General features: G+C 45.8%; 2 protein-coding genes across 7 annotated transcripts in view; one reads left to right on the top strand and one right to left on the bottom strand.

Moving 5' to 3' along the window:
• TFB1M (transcription factor B1, mitochondrial) overlaps positions 1-13567 on the top strand; it is a 71760-nt gene that overhangs the window by 33972 nt on the left and 24221 nt on the right. For all 6 annotated transcript variants that reach the window (XR_004951426.1, XR_004951425.1, XR_004951424.1 and 3 more), the window contains exon 6: positions 13101-13228. Coding sequence is in view for 1 of the 6 variants with exons in the window: in XM_036223025.1 (XP_036078918.1) it covers positions 13101-13228 (128 nt within the window). In the remaining 5 variants the exon portion in view is untranslated. The remainder of the gene's footprint in view (positions 1-13100; positions 13229-13567) is intronic.
• CLDN20 (claudin 20) lies at positions 130-931 on the bottom strand. Its single transcript, XM_016156318.2, has one exon. It carries the CDS (start codon positions 929-931, stop codon positions 272-274), a length of 660 nt encoding a protein of 219 aa, XP_016011804.2. The 3' UTR covers positions 130-271.

The following is a 13567-nucleotide window of genomic DNA, read 5'->3' as shown; positions in this document are numbered from 1 at the left end:
TAATTAATTGCCTTATTAATACAATCAAAGCCGCCTTCAATCGGAAAGCTTTAGCTAAAACATGAAAATAGTGATGGATGAATAGTTTTACCACAGATGTGACTGTTACCTGGTAGTTGGTTGGCATTTTCAATGACCTCGTCATTTTTTAAGTATTTAAATTTTTGTAGAGTATTTACAAATTCTGTATTTGTAAGCATAATTTTTGTTTTTAATCTAAAAGATAAAAGTCATAGCAGGTACCTAAAAAGTCCACGTGCATTACAGTTGCTTACACGTAATCCTTCAGAGTGTATGCTGAATTGCCCTCCGGCTTTGTAGTGGGGACCGGCTGCTGCTTGGGTGGGTGGAGCCAAGCGTCTGCATTCTTTTTTACGCAGGAAGTGCAGAAAATCATGCCAGAGGTGAGCAGCAGCACGGCCGAGACGAACCCGATGTAGACGGCTCCTCCCGGTTCGTGCTTGTTGCTCTCGGGAACTGTCAGATCCAGAAAGTTCGCCATGATCTCCTTCATGTACCACACCGTGGGTATGAAACCAGACACCCCCGCGGACACGAGGCAGAGTCCTCCCGCGAAAGAGGCATGCCTCTTGGTTTTCCCGTCCCCTCCTAAGCGAGTACATTCCATCCCCACCGTGGCGGTGCAGGTCCCCAGAGCGGACAGCACACAGGCCAGGACCATGGTGGCCCGCGCAGCCTGCACGTGGGCGGGGAGGGAGAGAACGGAGAACTTCAGGGTGCAGCTGAACATGCCGGTGCTGTACCACGTGCAGTCCATCCACAGCCCTTGCAGCTGCACGATGGCTGTGATGATGTTGGAGCCCGCGTCCATGTTCACCTTCCAGTTGGGCAGCAGGGTGGCCGCGAGCACTCCAGAGACCCCACCTAAGGCCAAGACCAAAGCAAGGAGCTGGAGGCCCGCCGAGGCCATGATGTTACTGTCAGCTTCGTCTGCCAAGAAAATCCTGGTGCTTAATTCTGATGGCTCTTGGTCAAAATTGTAGCCTTTTCTGTGCATTGGAGAACCAAGTAACCAGGGCTAGGGAAAGAGGATAAAATCAGGGTTGAGGGAAAGAAAGAATAAGCAGAAAGGCTCTCCTGTGCAGTGGGAGCCGAGAACACCTCTGAGCAAGCCACGTATTGGATGAGGACCCTGCTGCCCAGGGGGAAAGCTACCCCCGGCCTTCAGAGGCTGCCATCCTCCCGAGTGACTATGGGTGGGTGGCGCTGGGTGTGTGGCATCAAGGAACAAGCTGTCCGCTTTGTTCTCTCTGACTTCGGCTGTGCTAACGTGGTCTGTAACGGGGGCATTCACCCTGTTAGGAGACTGAGACGTACCGAGTTCCAGCTATAAGATCTGCTAACGAATTTCAATAGCATTACAGGCTTTTTAAAAACTAATTTTGTTTTTAATTAAAATACTCTATAGATAATAAGGAAGAAGGGAACAATTGAAACCTGCACCTTAAAAGTGATTTGTAAGTGTATATTAGAAAAGTTTTAACTATTCAAAAAATAGTTATATTAAATATTAAGCACCCACCATCAGCACGTGAGCCAGGGGAGCTGTTTAAGCAGAGAAGGAAAGTAGTGGAAAGGAGTCAGAGTCCCTGGGATGATCAGCCCGAATTTCTAGTTAATAAACTTATGCAAAATCCTTACCCGGGGTAGCACTTCTTTCACTTCAGGTGCAAGGTTCTCGGAACCCAAACAATTCAGCCACTGTGTTTTGCTCTGAGAACGTGAGATCCTTTCCGTCTGGGGCCGGAGTCATCCCCTGACCCACATGCAGCCGCCTGCCGCAAAACCGGTTATTCTGAACAGTTCCGAAGAGCGGATGTCGGGTCCGAACAGTACCTAACAGAAATGACCACGTCAGTAGTTGTATGTGAAAGGCTACCAAAAATAATTTAACACTTGATTTTCTTCTTGTTTTTCTCTTTTTTCTTAGAAGAAGGAAAAGTTAGCACTTATTTTGCAGCTTGGCTGTGTTTTAATCTGGTGGTACTTACTGCCCTCTGAGAACTGGAATGGTTTCTGACATACAGCAATACTGGCTTTTTTGTGTTTCTGAATTAATTGTTGAATGATGTGTTAAAGTGGCTCTATCATGATTCATACGTGTTTCACAAAAGGCAGTGTGGGCTCTGAATCCAAAACGTGGGTCAAATCTCGGCTTTCTAGAACATCTCTGTGCTTCAGTACCCTCTCCTGGAAAATGAGGAGGATTACAGTACCTACATCATGGAGTTAAATACCTGATTGCATTTTAAGGGCTTCAAACAGTAGCTACCCCAAAGAAAGTGAATTGTAATTGATACTGTTGTTCCTATTTTTATTTATTTTATATGGCAATTTCTTTTTTTCTCTTCCTTCCTTAGACAGATTTAGTTCATTTGCATAGAATCTTAGAGCTGAAAGAAACCACAGATGTAATCTCGTACATCGTTTCTTCAGATGAGGACGTTCGTGACTCTCCCGAGCCACACAGGTCTCAGGAGCAGCATAGCAGTGACTAGAGTGCCCCATCTCACCTCACTCCAGCCGTACCTTTCCCCCCTTTACCACGGCGTGCTCCTCGTGGGAAGCACAGAAAATGCTACACCTGCAGGCGCAAAGCACCGTTAACCGTTAACTCACTCCCTTACCCACCAAAAACATTTTTAAAAAAAGATTTCTGAGGGCACGGGGAAGGGCACATGGCTCACCGAGGCCGACACCTGGCCTCCGTGGAAGTCTGAAGTCACTCCGATCCATGCCCACATTAAAAGGACAAATTTACCACATAGCGCTAACATTGATTCTCTAAGAAGTTAGGTTCTGGGCTATCTGGATTCGCTGCTCTATTTTCATTCATGGTCTTAAAATGTGGATTTTACAGTTTTAGGAGATTTCCCTGAGGTTTTGAGTTCTTGAGAGTCAGACTTGCTGCAAGGAGCCGAGCACCTAGGCTTTGCCGCTGTCACACGGCTCATTTCTTTACATATTGAGACCAAAATAGAACAGAAGTTAAAGCTTCTAGAACAAAGTGGAGCACAGGCTTATAATTTCATGATAGCTGTTTTTGGGTTTGGGTTTTCGGCGCCAGACACCTGACCAAGGCACTGCCTTCCCAGACCGGTCTCCGTTAGGGGTTCAGGGGTTCCTCAGGGACGAGGCTGCCATCGACATTCCCCAGGAGTGTGTGTCTCCTTTCTTTATTTTCACTCTGCTTGACTAACCTTTATGTGTTGATCCGTCTGTGCTCAGCTCCCCAATTATAACCTCTTTTTTCTCATTAGCCAGTACATTTTTTGAATTTCAGTGTAATTCAGGCTTGCAGACAGCTTGTTTATCTTAATTAACAAGTACTGGCAGTGATAAATTACAGACAGCCAAAATCAGCGGAAACTATGACATTGCATTCCGTTAGCATAGTGCTCACTTACTGTTGCATATTGGGATTTAAACGCATTTCTCTGCCTAGAGAATGTATGCAGAAAGAATTTGTTCTGCAAAATGAAGGTCGCCGTGCTATTTCTGCTGTAGAAATACACTGGCATCTTAGCTCTAGTGCCGTGAAATCTTTTTTTCCCCCTCTCCAGCCACAAGCATGATGCGATTTGTGGCCTGTTTTCTCACATTTCTACGGCATAAAGAATAAAGGCATACTTTGTTTCAGCGCTGGTGGCGGCGGCGGTGGTGTTGGTGGAGAAATAGTGTGAAAATAAGCAAAAGCGAAGAGGTTGCATTTAGAAACGGAGTTCTAAGGAGAGAACTCTCGTGGTTCCAAAACACAGACATGCAGAACGGAACCTGTGCGTTGAATCTGTGAACTGTTTGCTGGCAGCAAGTCTGGAGCGGATGTTATTCAAAAGTAAAGTAACAAGATTTATTTAGATCAAAACTAAGACCGAAAGACAGATTTACAACCTAAAATTCAAGCTAAATGGTACTTGAAGGGCTATCGTTAGGTCTCTAAGCACCGCAGCTGCTTTTCCTCCTCCATACCTTTCGTCCGTAGCCTCCAGTGTCAGTTGTCTTCAGATGACCCCAGGGAGGGCAGACGGGGCGACGCCCCGTACCTGAGGCTCGCTGCGCGGCGTCTGAATATGGGCGGTAGAGCTCCAACAAGTTAACTTGCAAGTACCAAATAAAGAGCACCATGGGCATCTGAGAGGTGAAAAACTGCTGATGGTTCTAGAAGATAAATACCAGGTTCTCCATCTCATTTTTTGAGTTGTGGGGGAATTAAGAAAGGAGAGGCGGGGAAGGGGGAGGGAGTTGTTGGTACAGCAGGCTTTGTCGAAACCTGAAAGCTGAAAATGCTTTTCTGTCGCTGTGTACGGAGGAGGAATTATTTGGGTGCTCACAAAAAAAGGATTTCTTTTCTTTTAATATTATGTTTTAGTCCACAGTTATAATTTATTTTTGAATTTCTGTGTTGGAAGAGACAGTTTATTATTCGATGTCCCCAGTTATATGAAAGAATGTGGTCTGAAATATTTTTAACTAGATTGTGCTTTGCAAATGATAGTTGAAACTATCTTTTTAGTCTGGTGCTTGTGACTTGTCTGAAGTCAAGATTCACAAAATTGGTAACTTTCCAAACGTTCAAAAGGCAGTTTTAAAAATATGTACATTTTAGATAAAAGAGGAAAGAAACTCCGGCAATAACTGTTGAGTAGGCTCTTGATCGAGAAACCTATGAGTATTTTGGGGAGTGTTCTGAATTTTCTCCTGTTACTCCTTCTACTAAGAATCATTTCTGGAGTGTAACCTACTATTAGCGCTTTTAGAAACTGTTATAAAAAAATTACATCAAACTGCATGACGAAGCATAGTAAACGGAACAGTGAAATCAAGTATCGAGGGTCTAGGTCATGAATCATGGTACAGATGCTTCACCTGCATCTGTTTGGGGTTCTCATTGTTCCTCAGTAATTTCAGTTCTACAAGCTGTAAATTTATAGGCACTATAGAGAAAGAAAGATAATTTTAGGATTGGATTTAAGATTTTTTAAAACTGCTGATAGCCATGTTAGACAGCCATTTCTTTAAAAGCAGTGATAATAAAATGCATGTTTGAATTGTCTGGATTTTTACAGTTTTTTGGGGTGGGGGAGCTTTCATCTTTTCTAAGTCTGGCATTAGGCAAGATATTGTTAGAAATCGAATGCCTGTGGATTTGTTTTTTAGCCATAGTTTTGTACTTTTGATACATAAACTTTATTTCATGGAAATGCACACACAGTTCTGTGTGTAAGTACTGGATGGGGTGGAGTGGACTCTCAGGTGCTAACAGGAACAGCACCGTCAGTACTGCCGAATCAGAAGAAATCCCCACGTCCCTTGGGCGTCTCGGCTTGTTCTGCTCTTGCCGTGGTTGCCGGTTCTCGCCCACCTGTGCTGAGACTGACCGACGGCAGCTGGGGGCCCAGCCTGCCCGCGGCTCCGACCTCCAACATACCGCAGCGCGCCGAGGACAAACAGGTGAAGCGTGCTTTAATGAATAGTGCTATTTCGAAAACATTTTTAATTAGTCTTCTGCCTTGATGAGACTACTTATTCTATAAAATATTGACTATTTTAAAAAGGTAAACTTATAAAATGCAAATAATGTTCACTAACGGCAGACCTTTAATCAAGGCAGAGTTTCTTACATAAAAAGGAGCAGGAAAGTAGAGATGTATGGAGAAATAGCATTTATCAACATTATTATATATTTCCCATGTGGACGTTAAACAGAATCAAATCTTTTAAGTCCAGAGACTTCCCAAGATAAATCTTCATTTATTTTTACCTCAGTTTATGTCTATTCCATGGCCCTATTCCGCGTCGTATACCCTGTTGCCAGCGTGACATTGCTGATGACGTCTCAGACCTGTCACAGGTCCCCGACCTTCCCCAGCCCGTCTCCCCATTTCCCCGTGTCTATTAACACCAAGCTCATCCTTCTGCTTGGTTGGCCCAGATCTTAAAAGCATCCTTGTTTCCATACCCAGTGTTCGTTCAATCAACAAATTGTCATTTCTAAACTTCAGAATAGGTCACATACCCTACCTCTGAGCCCTTCTGCTGCTCGCTGACTCTCTGGCTCAGGACTTCTAGAACATAGACCTCACAAGGGCAAGGATTTCTGTCTCATTCATTACCGACTCTCCCGTCCCAGGACGGTGCCTGGCTTATAGCAGGGGTACGATAAATCTTACTTGAATGAAAGAATTTAGAAACTGACGTTGAATATATGAACTATAATTAAACTATACCTTTGCATGATTAAAAGTATACTTGTGTTTTTTCTAAACGGAACTAATTTTAAGTAATTTTCCAACTTTTTAGTTTATAGTCTTGACGCAATAATAATATTTACTAGTTATAAAGTGCTTCCTATACACTAGGAACTTTTCGAGGCACTATGGTATATAATTCTCAAGACAAACCTGTGAGATAACAGGAATCCTTATTTTACAGACGAGAAAACCAAGCTCTAGAGAAGTTAAGTAACTTGACTAAGGTTATAAAATGCGGAAGTAGCGGGCCTGGGAGTCAGGTCCAGAACACTGGGATTTCTGAAGCCCTTGTGCACGCCCTGCGGCGCGCCGCCTCCACTGAGAGCACAGCGTGTCTCTAAGGCTCCCTGTAATGAGTTGTTTCTTTCTGTGGTTGTCTCGAGTAAGCTGTGGAAACAAATTAACCCTGACATCTCTGTATCTTTACATATAAACATTTACTTCTCACTCCTGCAAAGTGACTGCAGAGTAGCTGGCCAGTGACTCAGCAGCCCATCTGTTTTCTTTAAAATGTTTTCATTTATCTGTTTTTAAGAAAAAAAATTACGTGAGATTGACTTAGTGTTTGTTTTTCTTAGTGATGATAATCTGGATATTCAGCGAAGCTTTTCTTTCTGAAAGATTTGGTAGTGTAACTGAATATTCGAGAAATAATAACAATACCACACCTTTGTACAAGGTGGTTCTCCAGAGCTGCGTTGCTCACTCCTGCCCACACACGTGAGCATTATCTAGCTTTGGAAAAGCCCTGAGCCCCAGCTCCCTGCCCAGTGGCTCCTATTTCTTTGGTCTTGGATGATGCCTCTTCATTGTATATTTAAAATGCTACCCACTTAATTCCATTGAACAGTTGGGGTTCTGATTTTAAAAAACAGTATTTTATTTGCTTTCTCTTCAACCTTAAAATAATGAATGTACAGAGTAATATAAAATAGTTCCCTGTTCCAGTCTCACAAATTTAAAGTGACTGACTTAAGCTGAAAATAATGCTTTCTTCCTAATCCAGTCTCAGAAAATTAATAGTATCAGCTAGGAGCATGATTTTTCTCCACCTTTAGGATCATTTTAGTTTTAAAAGAATGCGTTAGGCTGGAGTGAAGACTTTCTTAACTTTTAAAATCAGTAGTTTGTAGGTTAATTGACTAGTGAAAATGAAGATGAACATTCTCACGTTGATATGTGTCCCTGAGTGTCAAATGAGGCCATCCTGGCTCCGATGACTTCTGCAGCAAGCTGGGTACATATTTTTGCATATATGTGTTGTACTTCCATTTGCTCTAGTATCTTTTTTTAAATAATATTTTGTTACTCCTTTGCATCTTCATGTGAAAGAATCTTGAGGACTTGTTTTCTATGTCTTCATCACAGTATCTTAGAATGTTAAGACTTTCTTTGAATTGTGGCGACATTTGCAGATCAAGTTAGTTTTTGCAGTCTCATAAATAATGTAACACGTATACGTCGTGACCTTACCATTGCATCCTCTTCGCACATTATTTCGAAGAGCAGGGCACTTTTTAAAAGCACTGCCGTTTACCGGAGGTATCTGTCCCTGTGGGCTGAGGGCGTCTGGGCAGGCCTGGCCCTCGGCTCCCTGCCCCGTCCCTCCTGCCCTTCTTTCTCTTTACCTTTCTTCCCTGTGACTCTTCGTCTTCCACCCAGCCAAGTACCAGCCCATGCTCGAGGGTCCCGGGTGGGTTGCGATCTTGCCTAATTAGAGAGCTCGCATCACTTTTAATGACTTGTTTATTTTTATATCTCTGATGATACATAGGGAGAACTGTGAGGCCCCCTCAGACCTCAGAGCTAAGCTAGTAAAATCACATAAAAGATAGGATCCAGTAGCTATAGAATCACCTTGAAAAGGACAGCATGTCTTTCAAGTCGGACACGGTTAAAGAGATGCCTCAGCGAACGGAGTGCTGGCCTGGGCAGGAACAGCATGGGGCAGGGGGCACCCAGTGCCATGCCCGTGAGCGGTCAGGCCCATGGCTTGGGGCCAGTGACCAGTGGTGGGTGTACGTACGACGCCTCCGTTTCATAGTCATGATGGAGCTTGCGCTTTGGGTAGTTTTCTCAGGAAGGGATGTGATGTACTGACTAGGCAGCTTGAGGATAGCATCTAGTCTCGTTGGCAGTTTTAATATATTTGGCTCATTTGGCATTAATATATTCGTGTCCGTGTTCATCTGTCAGTCGTTTAGTAACAGTAGTAATAACAATATCTTTCATAGCAACAGCGTTTCTCAAGTGCCTCATGAGTCCGCTCAGATAGATCATCCCTAGGAACGGATTGATTCTGAGGGGTCTCGGTTTCTCTGGACCTCTGGGCCCTGGCGAGTCCCAGGGTGCTGCCACCGGCGGCCCCTGGCAGGGCAGCCTCAAGGCTGCCTGTGCCACTCCAGCTACATCCACAGCTGCCGCAGAGCGGGCACCTCCAGATGCTGCGGTCCCACAAACACCGAAGTCGTGTTTCATGGGAGAGGTTCGGTTTTAGAACGGCATTTGCCCCGTGATCATCCTGGACTAATCCAATGTGAGTTCTTGTTCCTCTCACATTTTGTTTAGAATCAAGTGTTCACCTCCCTGAAGTTGTTTCCTTTCCCGGGATGGAGACCCCGACCCTTCCTGTTACTAGCAGGCTTAATTTGCATGCACACCTGCATTTACGCACATCATTCACACCGCGGGAAGCTCTCTCCCCGCCTCCTCTCACCCTGGGCATCTCTGGCTTACTTCCCATCGTGCTCTCTGTCCTGTCCGTCATTCTCTGGCACGCTTATACTCTTAGAAGAAGCACTATACGACTGCTTAAAATATGTGAGGTTTTTTGTTTGTTCTGTTTTTGATTGCAAGAAGGGGGAAAAACAGAAAAACCACTTAGAGATCTGTAGGAAGAACAAAAAGGTAGGGTGGGCCTTCTGCAGAAATTAATATGGTCGCAGTAACAAACAAATGATAAACTTCAAAGAAAGGCACATAGGCAACGGCGGGTCGGTCTCGGTCGGATGCACTGGTTTGGAAAACCCAGAATGCTTTTACAGCGTTTGCGTCTTAGAGTCTAACAAGTGAAATTCTGTCCGTAAATTGGGCCTGGGACAAGGATTGCAGGCGGAATAGACGTGATAGGAAATCTGACCTACGTTCGTGTTTGTAAATGTGTTGCTTTTCTACAGACTGCATGACTATAATACCATAGGCAATAATGCCTCATGCCGCTCTGTCCTTATCTGGGGAGGTTGCGACCGCAGGGCCCGTGACCTCTGCTGGAGGTTGTCACTAGGTCTGCGTAGGCACCTGAAGATTAAGCAGTGGAGGAGGAACCAGGCCTCCCCCGTGCGTTCACTTTACTCTGTCATTTCCCCCGACACTGACAGTGACCCTCCGAAGCCTCACCCCTTCCATCGGGCGACGCCCCCGGCCTCAGAAGCAGCCGGACCCGTCCCACTCCCGTCGCCCAAGCCCGCCCGAGACAGTGCCGCCCCAGCTGGGACTCGTTCTCGCGGTGTTCTTGAAGTCTAATTGATGAGTCCCCGTAATCATTCTTCTCACCACTCCTTCCGCCACCTCCCAGTTACGGCTGTGTCTCACTTCATTAAATTATAACTTTATAATCGTGTTTCCTCTCCACTGGCTTGTCCTTTAATTGGTCTTGAATGCTATGGGCGGTGTTAAAACACCTTCTTAGATCACGGCCAGTATTGGTTCCTGCGGCGGTTATTTAGCCTGTTACGATCACCTCAGAGTCAGGAACCGGTCCCCACATCTTCAGCGTTCCCCATAACTCGTCGACTCAAGATCTCAGCTGGCAGTCTCTAAGACTTGAGGTCTAATAGCTTCTCACCCCAGGTCTCTGGTGAGTCCGCAGACTGCTCTGAGCTGATAGTCAGCCATGTCCTAGACACACGGGCCTAGAAAATGGAACGTCCACCTCCAGCCTGTTGTGGCCGAGGTTGTTGATGCTGGGGACATAGTCTCAACCAGGAACAGCATGGACGTTATAGTGGATTCGAGCAGCAAACATTGAAATGCATCATAAATCCTTTCATTTGACATCTTAGTAAGTCGTTTGATATACTGAAAGACCGAGCGTGGGAAGTGGCTGGCAACGTTAAACTGGATTTTTTAAGTGCATCTAGTACCTGTGTACTGATTTCTTTTTTGTAATCAAACCCTTTAAGAGATTTAAAATCAAAGAAGGAAAAAAATGGTGGTAATTTCAAATAAGCATCTAGTTACAAGTAAAAAACATTTTTGTATTTGTTGCCATAGTTACCAAGCAACTTTCCTGTGGTTTGGAAGAAAATAGGCTCCATCATTCAATAAGTCTGAGAAGTGCTTTGGCGGGGAGGAGCAGAGGAGAGGGAGGTGAGGGTAGCACAGGGCTCCCCAGCGAAGCAGGACACGTCCCTGAGAGTTTGACAGGGCCCCCCACTAATAGTAACTATTCGATCGTGAGTGGAAATTTTTTTTTTTTTTCAGCTGTAATATACTGTTAGCCAACTTAACTGGGTATCAGATTCAAACTTTAGAAGTCTGTCGCTACAGTGCACATGGGGCGCTGCTATATTCGCACAGGGTTTTAAAACTTTATTTAAATAAAGCAAATGTTAGGCATTTCCTGTATTTGCAAACACCAACTGTATCTCAAAGAAATGAAACCAGGCAAATAAAGATGAAGCCGAATTTTAAAATCCACAGAAGCTGGAAGTGGCGGTTTCTGTACTAGAAGGAGCATGCATCTACCCCTGTATTCGCGTGTTTGGTCTTGATGGTATTCAAACATTTGTATATAGAGTTTTGATGATATTTCATGGGTTTAGGTAAGGCTTAACTTTATCTCATATTTTGCTACAAGATTCTTTTCTCTGGAGACTGGCAAGCTGTTGAATCACACCTGGCAGTTGGAAGAATTCCTTCCGGAACTGACTCTGGCGAATTTAGAAGATTCGGATGGCAAGGGTAGAGTGAGAGGCAGGGCAGGGATGGGCTTGCCCGCGAGCCCAGAGGGTGGAACTGGCCTGGAGAGTTAGAGTGACGGGGCGGGGCGACGTTTAGAGAATGGTCTGGAACCTCCCCAGACAGAGGGGTTCACTTCTCTGTTCCAGATCAGCAGGAGGAAAGGCAGACCACACGTTGCAGAGTTGACGAGCCGGGGTCTGACATTTAAAGTCATCATAGTGTTTTGGGCTTCTTTCCTTTCCACGCTCTAGATTATCTCTCCTTTTTCCTTCCACAGAGATGCTCCAAATGAAGCCATCTTTTCTTCTCTACCCATAGTAGTCCTCCTGTTCACTTAAACCCCGAAGTCACCTCCACAGCCCCGGATCCCCTTCAGTCCCTCTCTCCTCTATTGATCGCAAACCCGTCTGCGACCCCTGGACCCTGTCCCTCCATGATTTCGTGAAGGTCTGAGGAAAGTCCTGGCTCTTAACTAAAGCGTTTAGTCTCCTACAGGAAGTACCTGCTACTAAACTTGGTGAAACTAAATAAGCAACACAACTTGAAAATATTAAAATTGAATAAGAACATGTAACATTGTTTTCAGATAGTCACTCGCTGAGGTAGAGTAACTGCTGTTCGACCAAAGGGCGTGACCTTCACTAAACAGTCTGAAGGCTGATGGAGTTAGGGGACATTTTTAGTGTGAAATGACCTCTCCATTGGCAGTTTTCACCCAACGGCTCAGAACCCATCCCTTTTGCCAGCCACACCACCATCCCTGTCATCAAACTCTTCTGGTTACATCCAGCAGGTGCCGCTGTAGCCAACAGGAGACAGGCGGGGCAGGAGCAGTGGTCGTGTGGGGGAATGGGGCCGGGGGGGGGGGGGGGGGACACGGGGACGGGGTGCCTGGAGGCGCAGCTTGCCAGCAAGGCAGCTCGGGCCCTCGTAGAGTCTGTGAAGTTCCAAGTAGCAAGTCTAACAGCTCCGTAGAGATGACGCTTTTGTCAGTGGTGAGCGGACGTCCCGTTTCCTAGTCCTCGGCCCCTGCCAGGCATGTTGCTATGTGTGATCGCTGCTTTGGCTCCATCTCTCCCCTCGTACTTCTCCCCCCTTTGTTATTGTGAGCACATCCTTCTGAATCACCATGAGTTCATTTGTAGAATAAGTTAGGGAGTGTAAGTCTCTTATCCGACATGCGGGGAAAGTTTTATGTTCTGAGAAAGAATGTCAGCAGCCGGCAGCAGCTTAGCGGTGAAACAGTGACCCCCGGTGGCTTCCTCGTTCCGCGCGGATCCCGCCTGTACGTTGCTCCAGAAAGTTAGCGGCTGTGCAGACGATGCCCATGAAGCCCGTCCAGCTGACCAGTCAGTGTCTGCACCCAAAATAAGTGGCGTCCCGATCAATTCCCTTTCTGGGGAGTGTAGCGCCAAGCGGTCCGTGGGGGCCCGTCGGCCTTCTCTCTCTGTTTCGAAGCCCAGTCTTAGAGTCAGAACTGCTGCTGCAGCTCATTTTTACTCACTCAGAAGCTAAAAAAAAAATTCTAATACGATCTGTTATCTCCCTGCTGACTTTAATGGTTATGTAGATTGATCTTCAAGGCCACTGTAAAACCGCATTTTAAAATGAACACCACGCACAGGTCTGTCTGGTGGATGTCATTATAGAGCTGATAATCATAGAACTGTGATTTCTGAGACAGCTCAAATGCACATGCAGCGTGTTACTAAGCGCCCAGGGAAGATGACACCGAAGCCCACGTTAAACGTTTATTTACGAAAACCATGCTCTCGACAGTTCTTCCTCCTGTGTGCCACCAAGATTGGTTGCTTTGTGTGTGACGTATGCCATGCGACAAACTGATGCATGTTTGCTCCATCAAAGGTGGACGTGGGCGTGGTGCACTTCACCCCCCTGACGCAGCCCAGGATCACGCAGCCGTTCGAGCTGGTGGAAAAGGTCGTTCAGAACGTGTTTCAGTTCCGGAGGAAGTTCTGCCATCGAGGGCTGAGGTGAGGATGCTTCTCTTCCTTTCTGTGCACGCTTTCTAAAATCCTCACTTTTTCAAAGATTACGAACTTCGTTCTTATGATTCTTTGATCAATCTATATATTATTGTCAGTTCAAATCCTGGGATGTACAAACCTCAACTGTCGCAGAGGAAAAGCAAAAACCTTGACCTACCCTCAGGTGCCGCGTACAGGTTTGGTCCTGTCCTAAGTGCAGCTTGAAGCTGACAGTCGCGCAGTTCACGATGGCCCTGCCCTGGGGCGTTGTGGTCCTGAGTTCCCAGCCGGCCCTCAGGCCACGGCACCACCGCTTCACAGCGTTCTGACACAGGAAGTGCGGTG

This window comes from Rousettus aegyptiacus, unplaced genomic scaffold (genome assembly GCF_014176215.1).
Source record: "Rousettus aegyptiacus isolate mRouAeg1 unplaced genomic scaffold, mRouAeg1.p scaffold_m13_p_1, whole genome shotgun sequence".
In the NCBI taxonomy this organism is placed as follows: domain Eukaryota; kingdom Metazoa; phylum Chordata; class Mammalia; order Chiroptera; family Pteropodidae; genus Rousettus; species Rousettus aegyptiacus.
Note: the sequence above shows the minus strand (reverse complement) of the source record. Positions and strands in the feature narration are given on the sequence as shown.